General features: G+C 45.2%; 1 protein-coding gene across 3 annotated transcripts in view; it reads right to left on the bottom strand.

Annotated features, from left to right (window-relative positions):
• Positions 1 to 4,315: 4,315 nt before the first annotated feature.
• Positions 4,316 to 16,652, bottom strand: part of Fgf1 (fibroblast growth factor 1) — a 92,966-nt gene continuing 80,629 nt past the window's right edge. For all 3 annotated transcript variants that reach the window (XM_052155758.1, XM_052155759.1, XM_052155760.1), the window contains 2 exons: positions 13,003 to 13,106; positions 4,316 to 7,812 (listed from right to left, as the gene is read on the bottom strand). In XM_052155758.1, the coding sequence (XP_052011718.1) occupies positions 7,618 to 7,812; positions 13,003 to 13,106 (299 nt within the window). In that variant the 3' untranslated portion in view covers positions 4,316 to 7,617. The remainder of the gene's footprint in view (positions 7,813 to 13,002; positions 13,107 to 16,652) is intronic.

The following is a 16,652-nucleotide window of genomic DNA, read 5'->3' as shown; positions in this document are numbered from 1 at the left end:
CTCGCTCTGTGCCATCGATTCCAAGCCACCTCACCTCCAACCCCCAAGGGCAAGTAGGGTCGGGCAGCGGGTGGTCCGGGGCACAGGCAGCACCAGGACAGCCCATATCTCTTCTGCGAGAGGACACCAGTTTCACGTTTTTTCTTTCCGTGAGTCCCTTCCTCTCTTCAACCCCGGGAAAGTAGCTGCTCCTTGCACCTGCTGCTCTAACCTTCCCTAGCGGTCTCTTCACCATCCTTAGCCATGGCCGTCTCCCTGTTTATATTACTGATATGGATACCATCTCCTGCTTGACCGCCGACTCCTGTGAGGGTAGAGGGTGAGTGGATGAATTCATGTACCACAGATGCTTCTACTTCCTGATTCTGCTTTGGAGGACGGTACCGGGTGCCCCCCGGCCTCTCAGATTTGCCCCAGAGGTCCAGGTGTCATGCACATTTTCAAGCAATCTTAAACTTCATCTCACTTTTTCCGCTCAGTTAAATATCGAGGGACAGTCTGGTAGTTCCACACGTCCGTTGCACGCATCCTCTCTTTCCAGCCTTCTGGAGCCTCTACAGTGTCAGAGAAAGTCTGGCTCGCCCACAGCCTGTGTCATTGTCCGGCTCTTAACGCAGGTGTTGTATTTTGAAGGTGTCATAGGTTTTCCTGTTCATTTTCATAGGAAACGTTAAGCTGGACACTTCACACAGTTAGTTGGTCATCCCCAGGCTCCAAAAATCCTGACTTTCACCTCACACAGAAGAAGTTGGTCTACAAGAACATTCCTCTCACCTACTTCAGAGAGGAAAGCGCGATTTTTGGCTAAGGCACCCGGGTAAGAGAATCTAACATCTTATACTTAGGTATCACTGGGCCAGACTCTACAGTTTTTTTTCCCGTGATAGGAGACTGTGAGATGTGAAAATCACAGCGAAGTCTATTTCTGTATAAATTGCCTTTCTATATTCATGTCCTCAAACCCTTGGACCAAGCAGATCAGTTTCTTAAACAGAACAGAGTTCCCAGCAGGGAGGACCCAACCCTTCATTAAGGCTGAAAAAAAAAAGCACACTAAGGCTGGGTGAGGTTTTGCTTGTTTATGTAATAAGACGGATACCAGTGTTTAGCTGCTATGTGTGTAAATTTAGCCTGTGTGGCGTGGTGGGCTAGGAGGTGGAAGCAATTTGGGAAATACCTCCTCCCCACATCACAAACATTTGTAACCCATCAGAAGACCCCCTCCCAATTATGAGATCACATCCTACAGAATGTGATTGGATGAAGTAAACCCCTTCTCTGCTTCGAGTAGTGTGTGACCTCATTTCTTGTTTTAATAACTATGGTGTAAAGCTAACAGTGCAATATGCCGTGGTCACTATGTCAGTTGCAAAGTGGCACTAATGTTTCAGGGAGATTCCAGCTGTCCCCTGGCACAGCTCCCCAAAGCTTGAGGGAATGTTAGTAGGGTTCGTACGCCTGCCTGATGTCACATCCCCATGCCTTGAACTCTAGCAGAAATTTAGAATAAGTCTTATGTGCAATAGCAAAAGGAGTTTCCTCTTAGGGAGTAGAGGATGGGTTTGGGAGGGGGATTATGTTATTTTAATGATTGTGAAAGAAATTACCACTGGTGCCTTTGAAATGGAGAACATATAGGTTTCACAGTTCATTTGGCCTTCAATCTCCCTACAGTGTCATAATTGCTTCTGACAACTTTTGTGGGCTGGCAGAGATGACTGGGTGGTTAAAGTGTTCACAGTGTGAGGATGGAGTTTGAATCCCCAGAACATACATAGATGCCAGATGAGTGGGATGGTCTGCTTGTAATAACTCCAGCTTTAGAAGGTAGAGTGACAGAGAGTCCACAGAAAGGCCAGCCGGCAAGACCAGCTGGATCAGTGAACTCTGGATTGATTGAGAAACCTTGTCTCAATGACTAAGGATGAACAGTGATGGAGGATGATTTCTATCAACAACCTTGGACTTTTATATGCATGCCTACACACATGTGAGTGCACACTCCCTCAAGTATCCACACACATCCAAAATATGCATCTACACATGCACACCACTTATACACATATGAAAATGGAAAAAGAAAAAAAATGTTAGTTTATGAAAAGAGCAGTTGCTATACAGTAGCTATATGGTAGTCAATACAAGAATCTCTCTGTGCTTCAGACCTGGGACTCCTCTCCCCAACTCTTCAGCACACAGGAATTCTACCATATAAGCATCGGAAGTGACGACTTCATTTCTATTTTGTTCTTTGTAGTCAAGTGCACCCCTAAGAGGCGGAATCTCAGCTGACCTACCTCTTCAAACATTTAAAAGGCACAGAGTTACCTTCTAAAAGTTGGCTCATCAAAAGTAGAAATTCCAAACTCTACATCCAGGTTGTGTTGTAGCAGAAATGGTGTTTGCCCCATGACTGAGTCATGTTGGTAAATTTTTGTGCATGTGTTTTAGGCAGATAAGTGGTTGAACGGTTATTTCCAGAAACGGATACTTAGGTATCCCAGGTTTATAGCCTTTTCCTGCCTCAGCCCATTCATGAATTTCATAGAAATGGTAATGAGATGGTCCTCTGGGGACCAAGAAAGATCAGAGAGATAACGACTGTGGGAACCAGCGAGGGGTAACCTTCAGATCCAAAGTGTGAGAATTCTCAAGGAAAAGGAAGTGGCCTCACGTCTCCAGGATTCCCACAGCAGAAATGTCCAGGAGGCCACTGAGATGCTTGGGCATCCCATAATTTTGTTCACTTTGCGTCACTCAGGGCTCAAGAGAACACACGGAGCTTTGGAACAGATGGCGCCTGTTCTCGCAGGAAGTCCCCTTGTCCTATTTACTCAAGAATGTGCCACATCTCTGTAAACACAACAGTCATAGCACAGAATCATAATTGGGCCTCTTCATCTTTGGAAAAGGAGGGTAGTTGCTTTAAGCTAGCATCTTTTTCAAACTGTGGTTGGGACCCATTAACCTTGTACTTTGGAACCGAGCTATGCTTGACCAGCACCTTTGAGGTCACAGGAAGAACACAATGTGCCCCATACATTTTGGAAAATTGTGTTTCAGCTGTGTGTATATACACGTCAGCTGTGTGTATGTGCAGAGGTTTCCATAATTCTGAGTTCTGGCAGCGGGGGCGACAGCTTCAGAATCTCTAAAGTACCACTTAAGGCAACGTACAATCTTGTTCCTTTTTTCTTCTTCTTCCTCCTCCTCCCCCTCCTCCTCCTCTTAGTGAGCACACACGGCATGACCCACTGAGGATCGCCCTGTGGCGTGGATTCTCTCCTTCCATCTTTACATGGGTTCTAGGGATCAAATTTGGGTTTCCAGGCTCTCACTTCAAGCACCATAAACTTCAGGATCCTCTTGCCCGCACTTAATTCAATGTTAGAAGAAGAAGGAGGGACTGATTGTAATTACAGAGTGAGTGTGTGATGGTGTGTATATGCATGTCTTAGGGTGAGACTCCATTAGAAGGTGTGGCCCTGTGGGAGTAGGTGTGTCACTGTGGGCCTGGGCTTTAAGACTCTCATCCTAGCTGCCTGGAAGCCAGTCTTCTAGCATCCTTCAGATGAAGATGTAGAACTCTCAGCGACTCCAGTCCCATGGACCTGCCTGGAAGCTGCCATACTTCCATTTTGATGATATTGGACAGAACCACTCAACCTGTAAGCCAGTTCCAATTAAATGTTGTCCTTATAAAAGTTGCCTTGTTTATGGTGTCTGTTCACAGTAGTAAAACCCTAACTAAGACAGAGTGCAAGTTGCATCTGTTTTTGTTTTTGGTGCATGAATAACTCTGTGTGTGTGTGTGTGTGTGTGTGTGTGTGTGTGTGAGAGAGAGAGAGAGAGAGAGAGAGAGAGAGACTCTGCCATATGCTAGGGAACAGAGTACTTGTTCCTAAGTCTCATATTAGAGGTCTTAAAGGAATGTAGTTTTTTGACATTGGACCTAAAATTTTGAATAAATCCTTAATTTTTTGTGTTCGTAATATCTTTTCCTAAGCAGAAGCATGTTAACTTGTTAACAACAGTGTGATCTCACAGACCTTGTACAAGGGAGAAGAAGCCCAAGTCATGCAAGAGTACCTGCAAGTTTCCAGATTATTCCCCTTCCTGAGACCTAGAAAATCCCTCCTATTGCCTTGTTTCCAAACAACGTGAAACTGTTTGATCTTAGCTTTTCTCCTGAGCCTTTAGTATCTCCTATCTAATAGTAAGATGATGGTAGAACAGGAAGCAACTGGTTCCTCTGCATGCCACCTCAGGGATACCCAGTGTCCTTCCACAGAAACCTGGAGACAAGTCACCCAGTAATACAACATTTATTAATATCGATAAGGTGCAGAGTGTAATACAGTGTGGGCGCAGAGTGAATGACAGGCGTCATCTCCATCAGAACCTGCTTTGCAGCCAGCCAGGGACCGTGATTGCTTTAGGCAGTGTTCTCTGCAGAGCTGAGGCCTTCAGTGCAGAGCAGGGGCCTCATCTTCGATGGCAGCTGATGTACCAGTTAGGATTTTTTGTATGGACACACTGCGGGCCATCCGGAAAACACCCAGCTCTATATCTAGTGTGTCACTAACTGTCAAACGCCCATATGCTCCTCACAGTTTGTAGTGAGTGTTGGACACCGTGCAGTCAGCTTGGAACTGAGTGCACGCGGGAGGCATGTGACAAGCAGGTGGTCTCAGGCTTAGTTATAGAAGAGAGTTCACAACCGAATGTTTCTATGATCAACGTTCCCAACAGCACAGGGACTGGCTCTCTGCTCCCTTTCTGCAAGGTTAGACAGTTTTTTTTTTTTTTTCCCTTCCTGATTTGAAACTAGTCCACTCCTCTGAGAATACTAACATTGAAAGTCCTGGGTTTACATTGCAAAGCTTGTGTCTATCACTTTGTTGGTGGTGGGGCGGTGTTATTGACTGTTGGGGTTTTCTAGAACATAGTATTGATTCAGTAGGAAACTATGAAGTCCATGTTTTGATTTGACTGAAAGAAATGAATCCACAGCATCTCTCTTTACAAATTTGTGCCCAGGGAAAGGACACCTGACAGACATTGTCCCCAGAGGCCATATTCGGTACCTGATAGACACTGGGTCTGCAGTGTATGTTGAGCAAATACACGGACTGTGACTAGGTTGATGGTTAAGCTGCACTGAGCATCATCGGAGCTTTGAGTCTCTGAGGTCTCAGACTCCATTTCATCCTCAGTGCAGTGGTTTTTAATTTGCCTTGGTCAGTATTATACTTGTGTTTGGTTCATTTGAGAAAAAACAAAACAAAACAAAAATACTACCCACTATTCTAAATAGTATAGATTTCATCTCTGGATACTTTTCCTGGCTACATCATCTTATAAAGACATGGGAAACCATACTGTATTATCACCAGTGTGCCTACGATTTACTAAAACAGAACATAACCATATTATTTAAGTTATAGACTTTAAAACGTCATGAATCATCTTTTTGTAAAAGAGCAAACCATTATTAAAAAAAAAACGATATAGGGTCTTTCAGTATACCCCTGGTTATCCAGGAACTCACTGTGTAGGCCAGGTTGGCCTCCGTCTTACTGAGATCCACCTGCCTCTGCCTCCTGAGTGCTGGGATTAAAGGTGTGCGTCACCATATCTAAAAGAACATTGTTATTAATCATGTTGTGAAATAACTCAGTCTAGTTCCTCCGTTAGCACTCTGAACCCTCAAGAGTATCATCTGACTTCCATGCTAAAATATGACAGTGTTGTTATAAGGATGTTTTTTCCCTGCAAATAGTTACTTTAAATTCCCCGTCAAACAAGCGAACACTATCATCAGTTTTAATCTACAACCACCATATCATTGGTTTATATTTTTGAAAACGTGTGTATGAGTGTGGGTTTGTACATGTGCATGCAGAAGCCCTGGAGGCCAGAAGAGGACATCATGTCTCTGGAGTTGGAGTTAGAATTGGAGCATCAGGACGTGAGAGCTGGGAACTGAACTCCTGTCCCTTACAACAGCAGTGTGTACTCTTCACTGCTAAGCCAGCTCACCAGCCCCTAGGTACCCATTCTTAAAGCACAGTAGAAGACAGAGGCAAGGTCTCATGAATGAACACAGTGTGTTGGATAACTAAGGAGCTTTTACATCCCATGCTGCTATTCTCTGTGGCTGATTGTGGATCCATTTAATGCCTTCAAGCTATCTAAAATGCGACGAAAACCTAAGTCTCACAGTATACTGGATTGGCGTATGAAAGGCCTTCTCACGGCATTTGTGTCCTCTGGCAGAGATGAATAGTGTTTCTAATTTGCTGGTCACCCGGGTCGAGTTTACTTTAAGGAGGAAGCCAGTTTGGAGAATTAATGGTAGCAGAATTGGTCTCTTGGGAAAAGCTTTTGGTGAGGTTTAATGTGTTTTGAAGTATGGTTTCAGTGACTTCTAAGTGGGCATTTCATAGGCTCCGGGCCGAGGTGCCTTGAAATCATGCTGAACTACTGTGCACACGGCCTGAATGGCTATTCAGGGAAACCCAGACTCGGAGGCAGGAGAGGGTGACAGGGTGACATTTGAATAGCATTCTCTGGGGCTGCTCTTGAAAGCATGGGGGGGGGGGGGAGCCAGCAGCATCTATGGGACCTGGGACCCTTTTCAAAACACAGAACTCCCCCACGCCAGTCCCACCAAATCAGGTGTCATATTCATACAAATGAATCTAAATACAGATGATCTGAATGCATGAGCAATTTGGGGCCATCGTACTGGGCCCAAGCCCTAGTTTCGTGGTGGCCAAGCATACAGTGACATGGTGTCATTTTTTCTTTCCTCCTCCTCCCATCTAACACCTTCCTAGCGGCTAACATCCACAGCTGAAGACACCCTTCCTGTCTCCTTGCTCCGACACCCACTCTTCAGACCCCAGATCTCTGTGCTTTCCATTATTAAGAAACCATTTCCGGGCTCTTTCCCTGACTGCAACGTTTCCTTGGTAACTTGGTAATGACTGCTGGGCTGTGGGTTCATCCTGACTCCCCGTGGCTGAGCCTTGCCTTCTTACCCTGTCCTGAGATCCCATGCTTCTAGGCTGTCCACGGAAACGCCACCCTCCCTTTTGGTTTTAAGTCTCATCTGTACGTGGGGATGGGGTGGTGGGGGGGGAATTTTATTTTTTTCTTTCTCATGAAATTCCTTCAGCCTCACTATCAGTTGCTTTACTGATATTTGTGAGGTGCTGTAGTCATGCTAATTGCCTGGGGTACTCAAAAACCAGGGATTACACAGAAGGGGAGAGAGCATGCTAAAAGTACCCACTTCTTACACCCCTCTGGATACTTCACGTGACCCCCCATCTTTGCACCATGAGGTCCAGCTTGTAGCAGGTGCCCTGAGGCATCTGGATATCCAAACCCAGACCTAGACTGGCCAGCCAGTTGTCCCCTAGAAGCAATTTGGTCCCTTTGTTCCAAACTGTGCTGGGGTGGTAGGGAAGGGTTCAGCAGAGAAGTAAACTGGCTATTTAGAAGCACTGCTTACAAATTCAGGCTCTGTGGGCTGAGGGTTAGCGCAGCCAATGGTCAGGGGAACACTTTAGGGTCAACCAAAATAGGGAGCACCCAGAGCAGACTCCTCTAGTCGGAAGATACCGGGAGGGGCAGGAACAAGATGGCTTTCTGGCCATAGTGAGTCCGAGGACCGCGCTTACAACTCCCGTTCTTCTTGAGGCCCACAAACCAGTTCTTCTCCGCATGCTTCTTGGAGGTGTAAGTGTTGTAGTGGTTTTCTTCCAGCTTTTCCAGAAACAGGCACTCTTCATTTGGTGTCTGCTAAAGGGATAGAAACCAAGCGGGGGAGTACAGTTAGTGAGTGCTGTTCGCCAGCTGGATGAAATTCTGAAACTTTTCTTCTGTACTGGTGATTTTTCACTAAAAGGCTGGGGTGTTTTTTTGCCTCAGAATCATTAGGAACATGAATACTTATGTAAAATCTGCCCTGTGCATAAAAACATATACTGGAACTTCCTTGCGTTTCTGTTGCGGTTTTGAGACGTGCCTTGCACTCCTGGTTCTTTTCCATCATCTGCCTTGTGTAGGCATGTGCCAATCATTCCTGGCCACTTAGGAAAAGAGAAAATAATTTTAATAATTTTAGTTGTTTTTGCTATTTGTGAAGAGAATTATACTGGTTTTTAAATTTTTTATTGCATATGATTGTATATAAGTGTATGTCTACATGCGTGCATGCTTGTGTGCATGTGTATGTCTGTGTGCATGCATGCTTGTGTGCATGTGTACATGTGTGTGCATGCACACAAGCACACTCACATACCCACTCACATGTGGAGGTCGGAAGAAAGTGGTGTAAGTCAGTTCTCTATGTGGGACCTGGGGATATAACTCAAATTGTCAGGCTTAACACAGCCTTCCTTTACCCACTGAGTTATGTAGCCTGTTCATGAATCATACTCTGTAGAATTCACAAGGAGCCCATGGGACAACAGTTCGCCAGGTAAAAGCCCCTGCCACAAAACCTAGCGATCTGAATTTGATTCTGAGGACCCTCGTGGTGGAAGAAGAGACCCAGCTTCTATAAGTTGTCATCTGACCTTCACCTTGTGCCTTGGTATACACACATCTCTCCAACCCTGCCTCTTGCCCCATTGCACAATAAACAAACGAACAAACAAATAAATACTAAAACCCCCACAACTTCTTTAAAAAGTAAACCCCCCATAGCCTAGCACCTACTAGGCACCTGTGGGCACCTGTGGGCATTTGTTGCTTGCTTTCTTGCTTGGTTGGTACAGAGACAGAGATGTTGTAAATGCCAGGCAAGTGCTCTGCTACAGAGCTGTGCTCCCAGTTCTTAACAGTTGTTAATGGTTCATGAGTACTGTCCCCTATTTCATCAAACACACAGAATGTATAAGGACCTATGGGTATAAATTCATAACCTATAAAGGTCATATTCTACTCATCTGTTGTGATTTTTATTGTTGTTTTTGTTTTGTTGTTTTATTTTTTTCAAGGGTTTCTCTGGAACTTGCTTTATTATAGACCAGGCAGGACTTACAGAGATTCATCTGCTTCTGCCTCTTGAGTGCTGGGATTAAAGACTTGCACCTCCATGCCCAGCCTTAGCTACTGTTTTAATACTGGGAAATAAACTTATGAAAATGTATTCAATATCCCTACCAAGGAAAAGCGAAGTTAAAATATTAATGGCCAAGTGTGGTGGCGCACACCTTTAATCCCAACACTCAGGAGGCAGAGGCAGGGGAAGCTCTGTGAGTTTGAGGCCATCTTGGTCTACAGATCGAGTTTCAGGACAACCAGGACTGATCAAGTTCCAGGACAGCCAGGGCTATTACACAGAGAAACCCTGTCTCTAAGAAGAACAAAATAAATAAAAAACCAATAAAACCAAATCATTTGTTAATTATGATATCTTTCTGAGTATGGCTTGAAGATAGATATCAAAATCTGAAACACATCTGTCTCTCTACGCAACTTTTTCCCCCTCCCCTCCATCTCTTTTTCAGTACTGCGAATTGACTTAAATCTCCTCATATGCTGGGCAAGTACTCTACACTAGGCTATATTCCAAACCCTACAACATGCATTATCATTGAGTCAGCGATTTCCCTTCTAAGACTTTATCATTATGAGGCAGTTGAATGAATGTAAAGGCCTATTTTTGAGGTGGGTTTTGAAGTACTGGTTATTGTCCTGGCAATTAATTTTTATGGCAAGGTGATTGATCAGTAGCAGGGATACAGTTTCCCCCCTCACAGTGGAATCTGGTGCACCTGTAGGCTAATTGAAATAGCCCAAGCATATTAATAATATAGTTGCTTGGAACATGTCTGCCAGCTGACAGTTTACCTACAACCTGTCCATTAAGACTAGGAAAAAAAACAATGTTTTAATTATTTTATTGCACCAGATTTTAGAATGAACACTCTCAAGTTGGATTTAAGGCAACTCTTGGATTGTGGGAACTCTTAGGTTGGACACTGTCCTTTTGATGACCTGCCATATGAGACTGTGCCTTCTTCAAGTCACATGATCCATATGGACTCTTTACCCACAGTTGACTTGTGATCCCCTTCCTCATGGTTTATGATCAGAGCATTCATTGTTCTTCACTCATGGGCATGTTTGTTTTATTAGGGTATAAGACCTACTGAGCAGAGAGGTGGAACCTCATTAGCCTTTATGGTCTTATATCTCCCTTTATACACAGAGCTTTGCAGATGACGCCTCCTCAGTACCTAGAAGTAGGTTAACGGAATCCTCGCTTTCTTCCTGCCTGGGCAGGAGCAGATTCCTGCTAAGCAAACAGCTTACTACTGAGCTACATCCCAGCCCCAGAGTTAGCTTTTATTAGCAAGGAACTATGCAACAGGAAGTGTTCAGCTTCTTATTCATTTATAGTCTAGGGAAATGACACCTGGGTGAGACATTGTGGGCCCTTCTGGAACAAAATAGGATATAAATATAGTATTTAATTGAATGACTCTGCCACTGGAGGGACTTGGTCCAGACACTCATACTGGACACACTGTTGAGGCAGAAGGAAGGAGGAGGCAGTAGACTGTGTGATTTGTCACGATCCTGTAATAGCGTCACCCTGTGATGGCCCTAGGAGGGCGTCAGGCCTGTGCCCACTGGTGAAGGTGAGGATGGTCACGTTCTGCACCTGTTTTTCTCTGTCACACTGGTGGAGCCGACCAGCAGGGTGGCTGAGTCATGGCTGAGCTGGCCAGCCATCTCAGACGTACTGCATCCTTCAGTCATGGCTGAGTGCTGTACCCTTGGCACAGTGCTGGGGACATGTTCCTCAGCTCTTGATTCATGCCTATTGTTGTGGTTGTTTCTATTTTTATATTTAGCACACTTTCCCCCAATTACTTAGGAGACATACACTCATTGTAGAAAATTTGGAAAATACAGCAAGCCACTAGTGTATTATAAACCCACCCACTTACCACCCCTATAATAACTATATTAATATTCTGTTATACAGTGTTTTAAACTGAAGTTTTCAAAATAAAAATACCTCTTCTATATAGACCAGAAGGGATGTATGCCTAAAATTTGTTCAGAGCATGAGGTAGACTCTTTATACATTATAATGTTACATTATACAGTATAATGCTACATTATAATGTTTCTTTATCAATTTGGTATATGCGAAGACTATTAGGTATGACATGCTAAGATCATATTTGGGTGACTTACAATGATGGCCTCAGTTGATGTAGGAGAAGAGGGTTTTTGTTTGTTTGTTGTTTGTTTGTTTCTTGGAGTCTGCAGGACACTGGTTTCAGGTAGTTCTCCCTCAACATTTTTTTTCAAGCATAAAATATTAGAATAAATGTCAAAATTAATTTCAATTAAAAAAAGGCAAAAGCTGTGCCATGATCTTTAAGACATAGTGAGTGTGTGGGGCACACGTGCTGCTTGTCTGACTTAGAGGCGTCCCCAGTGCAGTGTCTCCCAAGCGCTGGTAGCTGGTAAGCAAGCTCTCCTTGAACGTCTCCTTGAACTGTGTGTCTCCTTCAACTGTCTCCTTGGACCATCTATGTGAGGTTGGTACTGTCAGTGGCTACAGACAGGTTTCACAGTGGACAAACAACTTGTCGGAGTAGGAGAGGCATGGGCTTCATTTGTGAGTCTTAAGAGGGAATGGTTGACCAGTTGTCTAATTTGATGGCTGATTGGAAGAACTGCCTTAAAGTCTATTTCCTGTGTGGCAGCAGTCACTGCCCAACTCCAACCCACTGTCTTCTCTTGAGACAGGATTCCATCTCCTGCCCTCTAGCGGGCCATGGGAGAACTACACTGTGTCTGTACTCGCAAGGCTGTACAGCTGCGGCTTTGGCAATTTGATACCTCTGAAGGTGCTACCAGACTAAACCTGCCCTACAGCCTGCCTTTTGGTAGGTGGTATCTTCCTGAAAGGGAAGGATTGGGTCATAAATTACAGGCAAGATTCTTATAAGTGCTTGGGTGCAGAGAAGGGAACCCTGAATCCAAAAGGTTTACTCAGGCAAGGCTTACTCAGTCAGACCAGCATCAAGGTCTGACTCCAAGAAGGAAGGAACAGCTTTAGCCACTAAGAAACAATTAGATGCCATTTTCCCACATGGTTCATTCATCCATACAGCCTGTAGTTCAGCTCCTACAGATGAATGTCGAATTGAATTTCTAAAATTTGTTTAACATTTTAGGTGATCCTGGAATGGAAGATATTATCTTCAAATTTTAATACAATTATTTTTTTTTAAACTTTAAAGGACTGTAACTTTGATTTTTATTAAAAAAAAAACAAAAAGCATTATGAGGCTTGGGAGATAATATACACAGTAAACCTAACGTCAGTGTCTGGTACCTACATTTTTTTTTTTTTTAAAGTCAGGCACAGTGATGTGTTTGTCCCAGCACTGGGTACTAGAAGACTGGTGGACCCTGGGGTTTTCTGGTTAGCCAGACTGGTCTACCTGGCAAGTTCTAGGCTAGTGAGGGACTCTGACTTTTTCTTTTTCTTTTAAAAGTAGACATCACCTGAGGACTGGCACCCAAGGTTGTTCTCTGGCCCTCAAGTGCTCCTGTGCAAATAGATGCAACCCCCCATCCCACCTCTGTCTGGCCCCAGGCAGAACATTAAGAGACACACACAGCCCTCACTCAACTCAAGAAACAGTTTTTGATTGACTGGATAAGGTAGGATTGGGTATTCTGAAATGAGTGCCTGAAAAGTTACTAAAGCACCAGTCATCCTCCCTTTCCCCCCGAGTCCATGTGATAAGCTGAGTATTTTGAGAGGATACCACAAGAAACTCTTTTATGTCTGTGCCTAAAATAAGGCAAGTTGGAGGGTGGGAATGGCACTGGAAAAAAAACAACAAACAAAGACAAATTGAAGGTGCCTCTTTTATATCACTCCATGTAACAAGACTTCTGGAAACCTCAAGCCTTGGCTGAGTCTGGAGGCGTCAGCCTCACACTTACCGAGCCGTATAAAAGCCCTTCGGTGTCCATGGCCAAGTACTGGCCGGTTTCCGTCCCCTTTATATACACTTCGCCTGCACTTTCCGCACTGAGCTGCAGCTGAACTGGAATGAAAATAACACAAGTCAAAGTCAACAAACACAACAGTTTTGCCAATAGCCCTACAGCCAGGCTGGCCAGCCGTGGAAAATTCTACTTATCCTTTTTTTTGTAAAGCTCCAAGGATGAGCTCTCAGTGAATCAAAACAGTGGTTTCCTTTCCTTTCTGCTCCACGGAGAGCTGTCCAAGGGAACTACATTCCTGAGAAAAAGGGCGACCTGGCCTGGCTGGCCAGTCCATCTCCCTTGTGTGTACCTGCACAGATCCTCTGTCTTCTCCCTCTGTCACCTGAGGGAAAATAATTACAGGGAGAAGTGATCCTGATTCCCCTGGTTCTGCTACCCCAGAGTTCTTGCAGTACAGCTGTCCATGTAGAACAGGCCGTGGCAACTGCTTTAGGTGTCAGCCTACTGGATAGAACCACACCTTCCAGGCAGAGAGGGGCATGGTGGCAGATTGGTAATGTTTTAAACCCAGAGACAGTTCATTTCCTAGAGGGGAAGAGAGTTCCTGGGAGTCAGGACTCACTGCCTCCTAGGAAAGGAGTCCAATAATCCCTCAACCCCCCCAAACGAGGCCTGGAAGAGAGGAAGCACTCAGGAGAGGGTGCTGGGAGTCGAACCCAGGTCCTCTGGTGGAACGAATAGTGCTCTTGACTGCTGAGCCATCTCTCCGGCCTTTGGCTTGTTGGTTTTTTGCTAGCTGGCTCATGCTCCATTCTGTAGCTGTCTGTTTCCTAACAGTTGGCCACATCTGTTGGCTCCTATCTGTAGCTATCTGTATCCTAACAGTTGGCCACATCCCGGTGGATGAACTGGTGCTTTCCCCCTCCCCCTTTTCTCTCCTCATCCTCCAATTCATGGACAAGCGACAAATAATTATGTCACCCCTAGAAGGACTGCTCTGTCCTTGGAAGTCTACATTGGAGACTCAAGACTTCCTTCAACTTCCTGGGGGTGAGTAGGGTTTATTTAAATTATAGGAAGGGAGCTGGTCCATTCCTGTTGGTCTCCCTAGCTTTGGTCATCTCTGAGAATATGGTCCTGAGACCATAGGTCAAAGGACACCCAGGAGCTGCTCTCTCCAGCCTCCAAGGACTCACTTGCTCCCTCTGCTCTCCTACATAACTTTTGAGTGTGTGTGTGTGTGTGTGTGTGTGTGTGTGTGTGTTGTCCCTCAGGATCTATCCACCTTGTCTTTTGAGATAGAGTCTCTCATTTGGTCTGGAACTCTCTGATTGGGTTCAGCTGTGGCCAGCGAGCCCAGGGACCTGTCGGTTGCTGTCTTCCCCAGCACTGGGATTGCAAGTGTACATCATGTCACTCAGCTTTTCCACATGCCTTATGGCAACTGATCCTGTGTCCTTGTCCTGGCATGGCAAGAATTTTCCTGACTGAGCTATTTCCCCAGCCCTCACCAAACTCTTTTATAACCAAAGATCCTTGCACATTCTATGCCTCTGTCTGGCACCTTCTTCTTCCAGATGTTTATGAGGCTGGCTCTGTTCCTCCTTCAGGCCTCTGCCTAAATATCTTCAAAGAGAAGATGTTCAAGTGGCTGTGACTCTCTGCCCGTGGGTCCTGTGGTCCCCGTGCCTCCCCAGTGCACAGTCAGCATGCAATAGTTTCATTTGAGCTTTATCCCAGAAGTAGAAAGAAAGGAAGGGAAGGAATTGTGTCTGCTTGTCTTGAGTCCTTGGATCCCCATGTGCGTAGGACAGTGTGGTTTTCCTATCAGACTGTACTGCATACAGTGTCCAGTTGGTCTCTGTTGAGTGAGTGTTACCAGGCTAATGTTGACAGAGATACTTCTTCCAGCTCAACAAGCTGTGGTCTTTGAATTACTTTTCCAACATATTCTCTGGAGTTAATGGGGTCAAGATGAGAGGCATAAGGCTGGTATATTGACCCTGGCCCTCATCTAGCCTAGAACAGGGAACTCAGTAAGCAGAGTGAACAGATGAGTAGAGCCCAAGCCTTGGACAGGGGATGGGGTAGAGGGAGAAGAGGTTAAGAGCCTTGGGGATTATTTTTTTGAAAATCAAAAGTAGTAGAGATGTTTGTACAACTTTATGAAGAAATATTGTAAGGGCCAGTAAGATGGCTCAGCGGGGTAAAAGCCACTGTTATGCAAACCTAGTGACCTGGATCTCACAATAGATTAGGGCTTTTTATTGTTGTTGTTGTTGTTAGGTTTTTTTTTCTTTTTTTGGTTTTTTGGATTTGCTTTTTTTCAAGACAGGGTTTCTCTGTGTAGCCCTGGCTGTCCTGGAACTCACTCTGTAGACCAGGCTGGCCTCAAACTCAGAAATCCGCCTGCCTCTGCCTCCCAGGGTGTTGGGATTACAGGCGTGCGCCACCACCGTCTGACTTGTTAGTTTTTTTTTAAAGATAGGGTTTCATGTAGCTCAGGCTGGCCTCAAACTTGCTGCATAGTCAAGGATGACCTTGAACTGACAATTCTGTCACCTCTATTGCCCAAGTATTAGAATCACAAACTTGTGTCTTCATACTCAATGAGGAAGGTTTTGTTTATTTGTTTGTTTCTGCAGCATTTCATTTCCTAGTTCTGTCTCCTGCTACAGGGCTAGGTGAGGGCAAGTTCTTTCCTTCTGTGAAATCCCCTCATGGCCTTGGAAAGATCTCACAGGAGTAAACAAGAGCTGGGGCCTGCCTCGAACATGACCTCAGCCCTCAGCCAGGGACGGTCTGCTGGTGAGAGTCAGCTCAAGAGTTTCCTCTAGAAATATTGTTTCTCCAGGATGTCCAAGTTTCATAGCTCATTTTCACTGGGTTTCTTTCTGGCTGAGTTTCCTACACATATATTTCAGTGAGCAGGGTTGGCAGGAAGGCACAACACCCAGTCTATAGTGCTCATGTTGGAGACCAGGTATCCAAACCCTCTGGTGGGAACTCCATTCTAGTTCTGCAGAACTAGACTCACACCAGGCTAGCTCCTGGCTGCTGGGCACCATCAAGGGAGAAGGAGGAGGAAGAAGAGGAAGAGGAATGACCTTAGAAAGATGCAAAGTCAGGCCACACAGCACACCCCTGTAGCAGCAGAGTAGAAGCAAGACTCAAAAGCCATTCCGTGCCCTCACACGTACACAGGCGTGTTCACTAAAGTTTATGCACAGTACCAGACATGGTCCAGGGCTTATACAGGATTAAGGAGGCAGACACACAAACCTGTGACTCAGCAGCTCAATAACAAAAGCAGATACAAGAGTGAAAAGGACAAGTACTGTCACCACATCTCCCCCACCCCGTCACTCTGTCCCTTTCTGTCATCTCTCCCACCTTTGTTGTTGTAGAGAAAAGCTGGGGATAACATACAGTGAAGAGAGGGAAATAAGAAATCCCTGCTGAAAACTTCCTAAGAAGCATGAGCTGGTGTGTGAAGCTCACTAGATACCAGCCAGGTGTGTCTAGCAGCTGCCCTGGGAAGGCAGACAAGGTGGGCAGGGGACTGGGAACAGTGGACTAGGACCCACAGTCGGGGTGGGGAAGGGTGGGCGGGGCTTCTGATTCATCCCCATGTTCTCTCTAGC

Source organism: Apodemus sylvaticus, chromosome 13 (assembly GCF_947179515.1).
Source record: "Apodemus sylvaticus chromosome 13, mApoSyl1.1, whole genome shotgun sequence".
Lineage (NCBI taxonomy): Eukaryota > Metazoa > Chordata > Mammalia > Rodentia > Muridae > Apodemus > Apodemus sylvaticus.
This window is presented reverse-complemented; position numbering and strand designations above follow the sequence as displayed.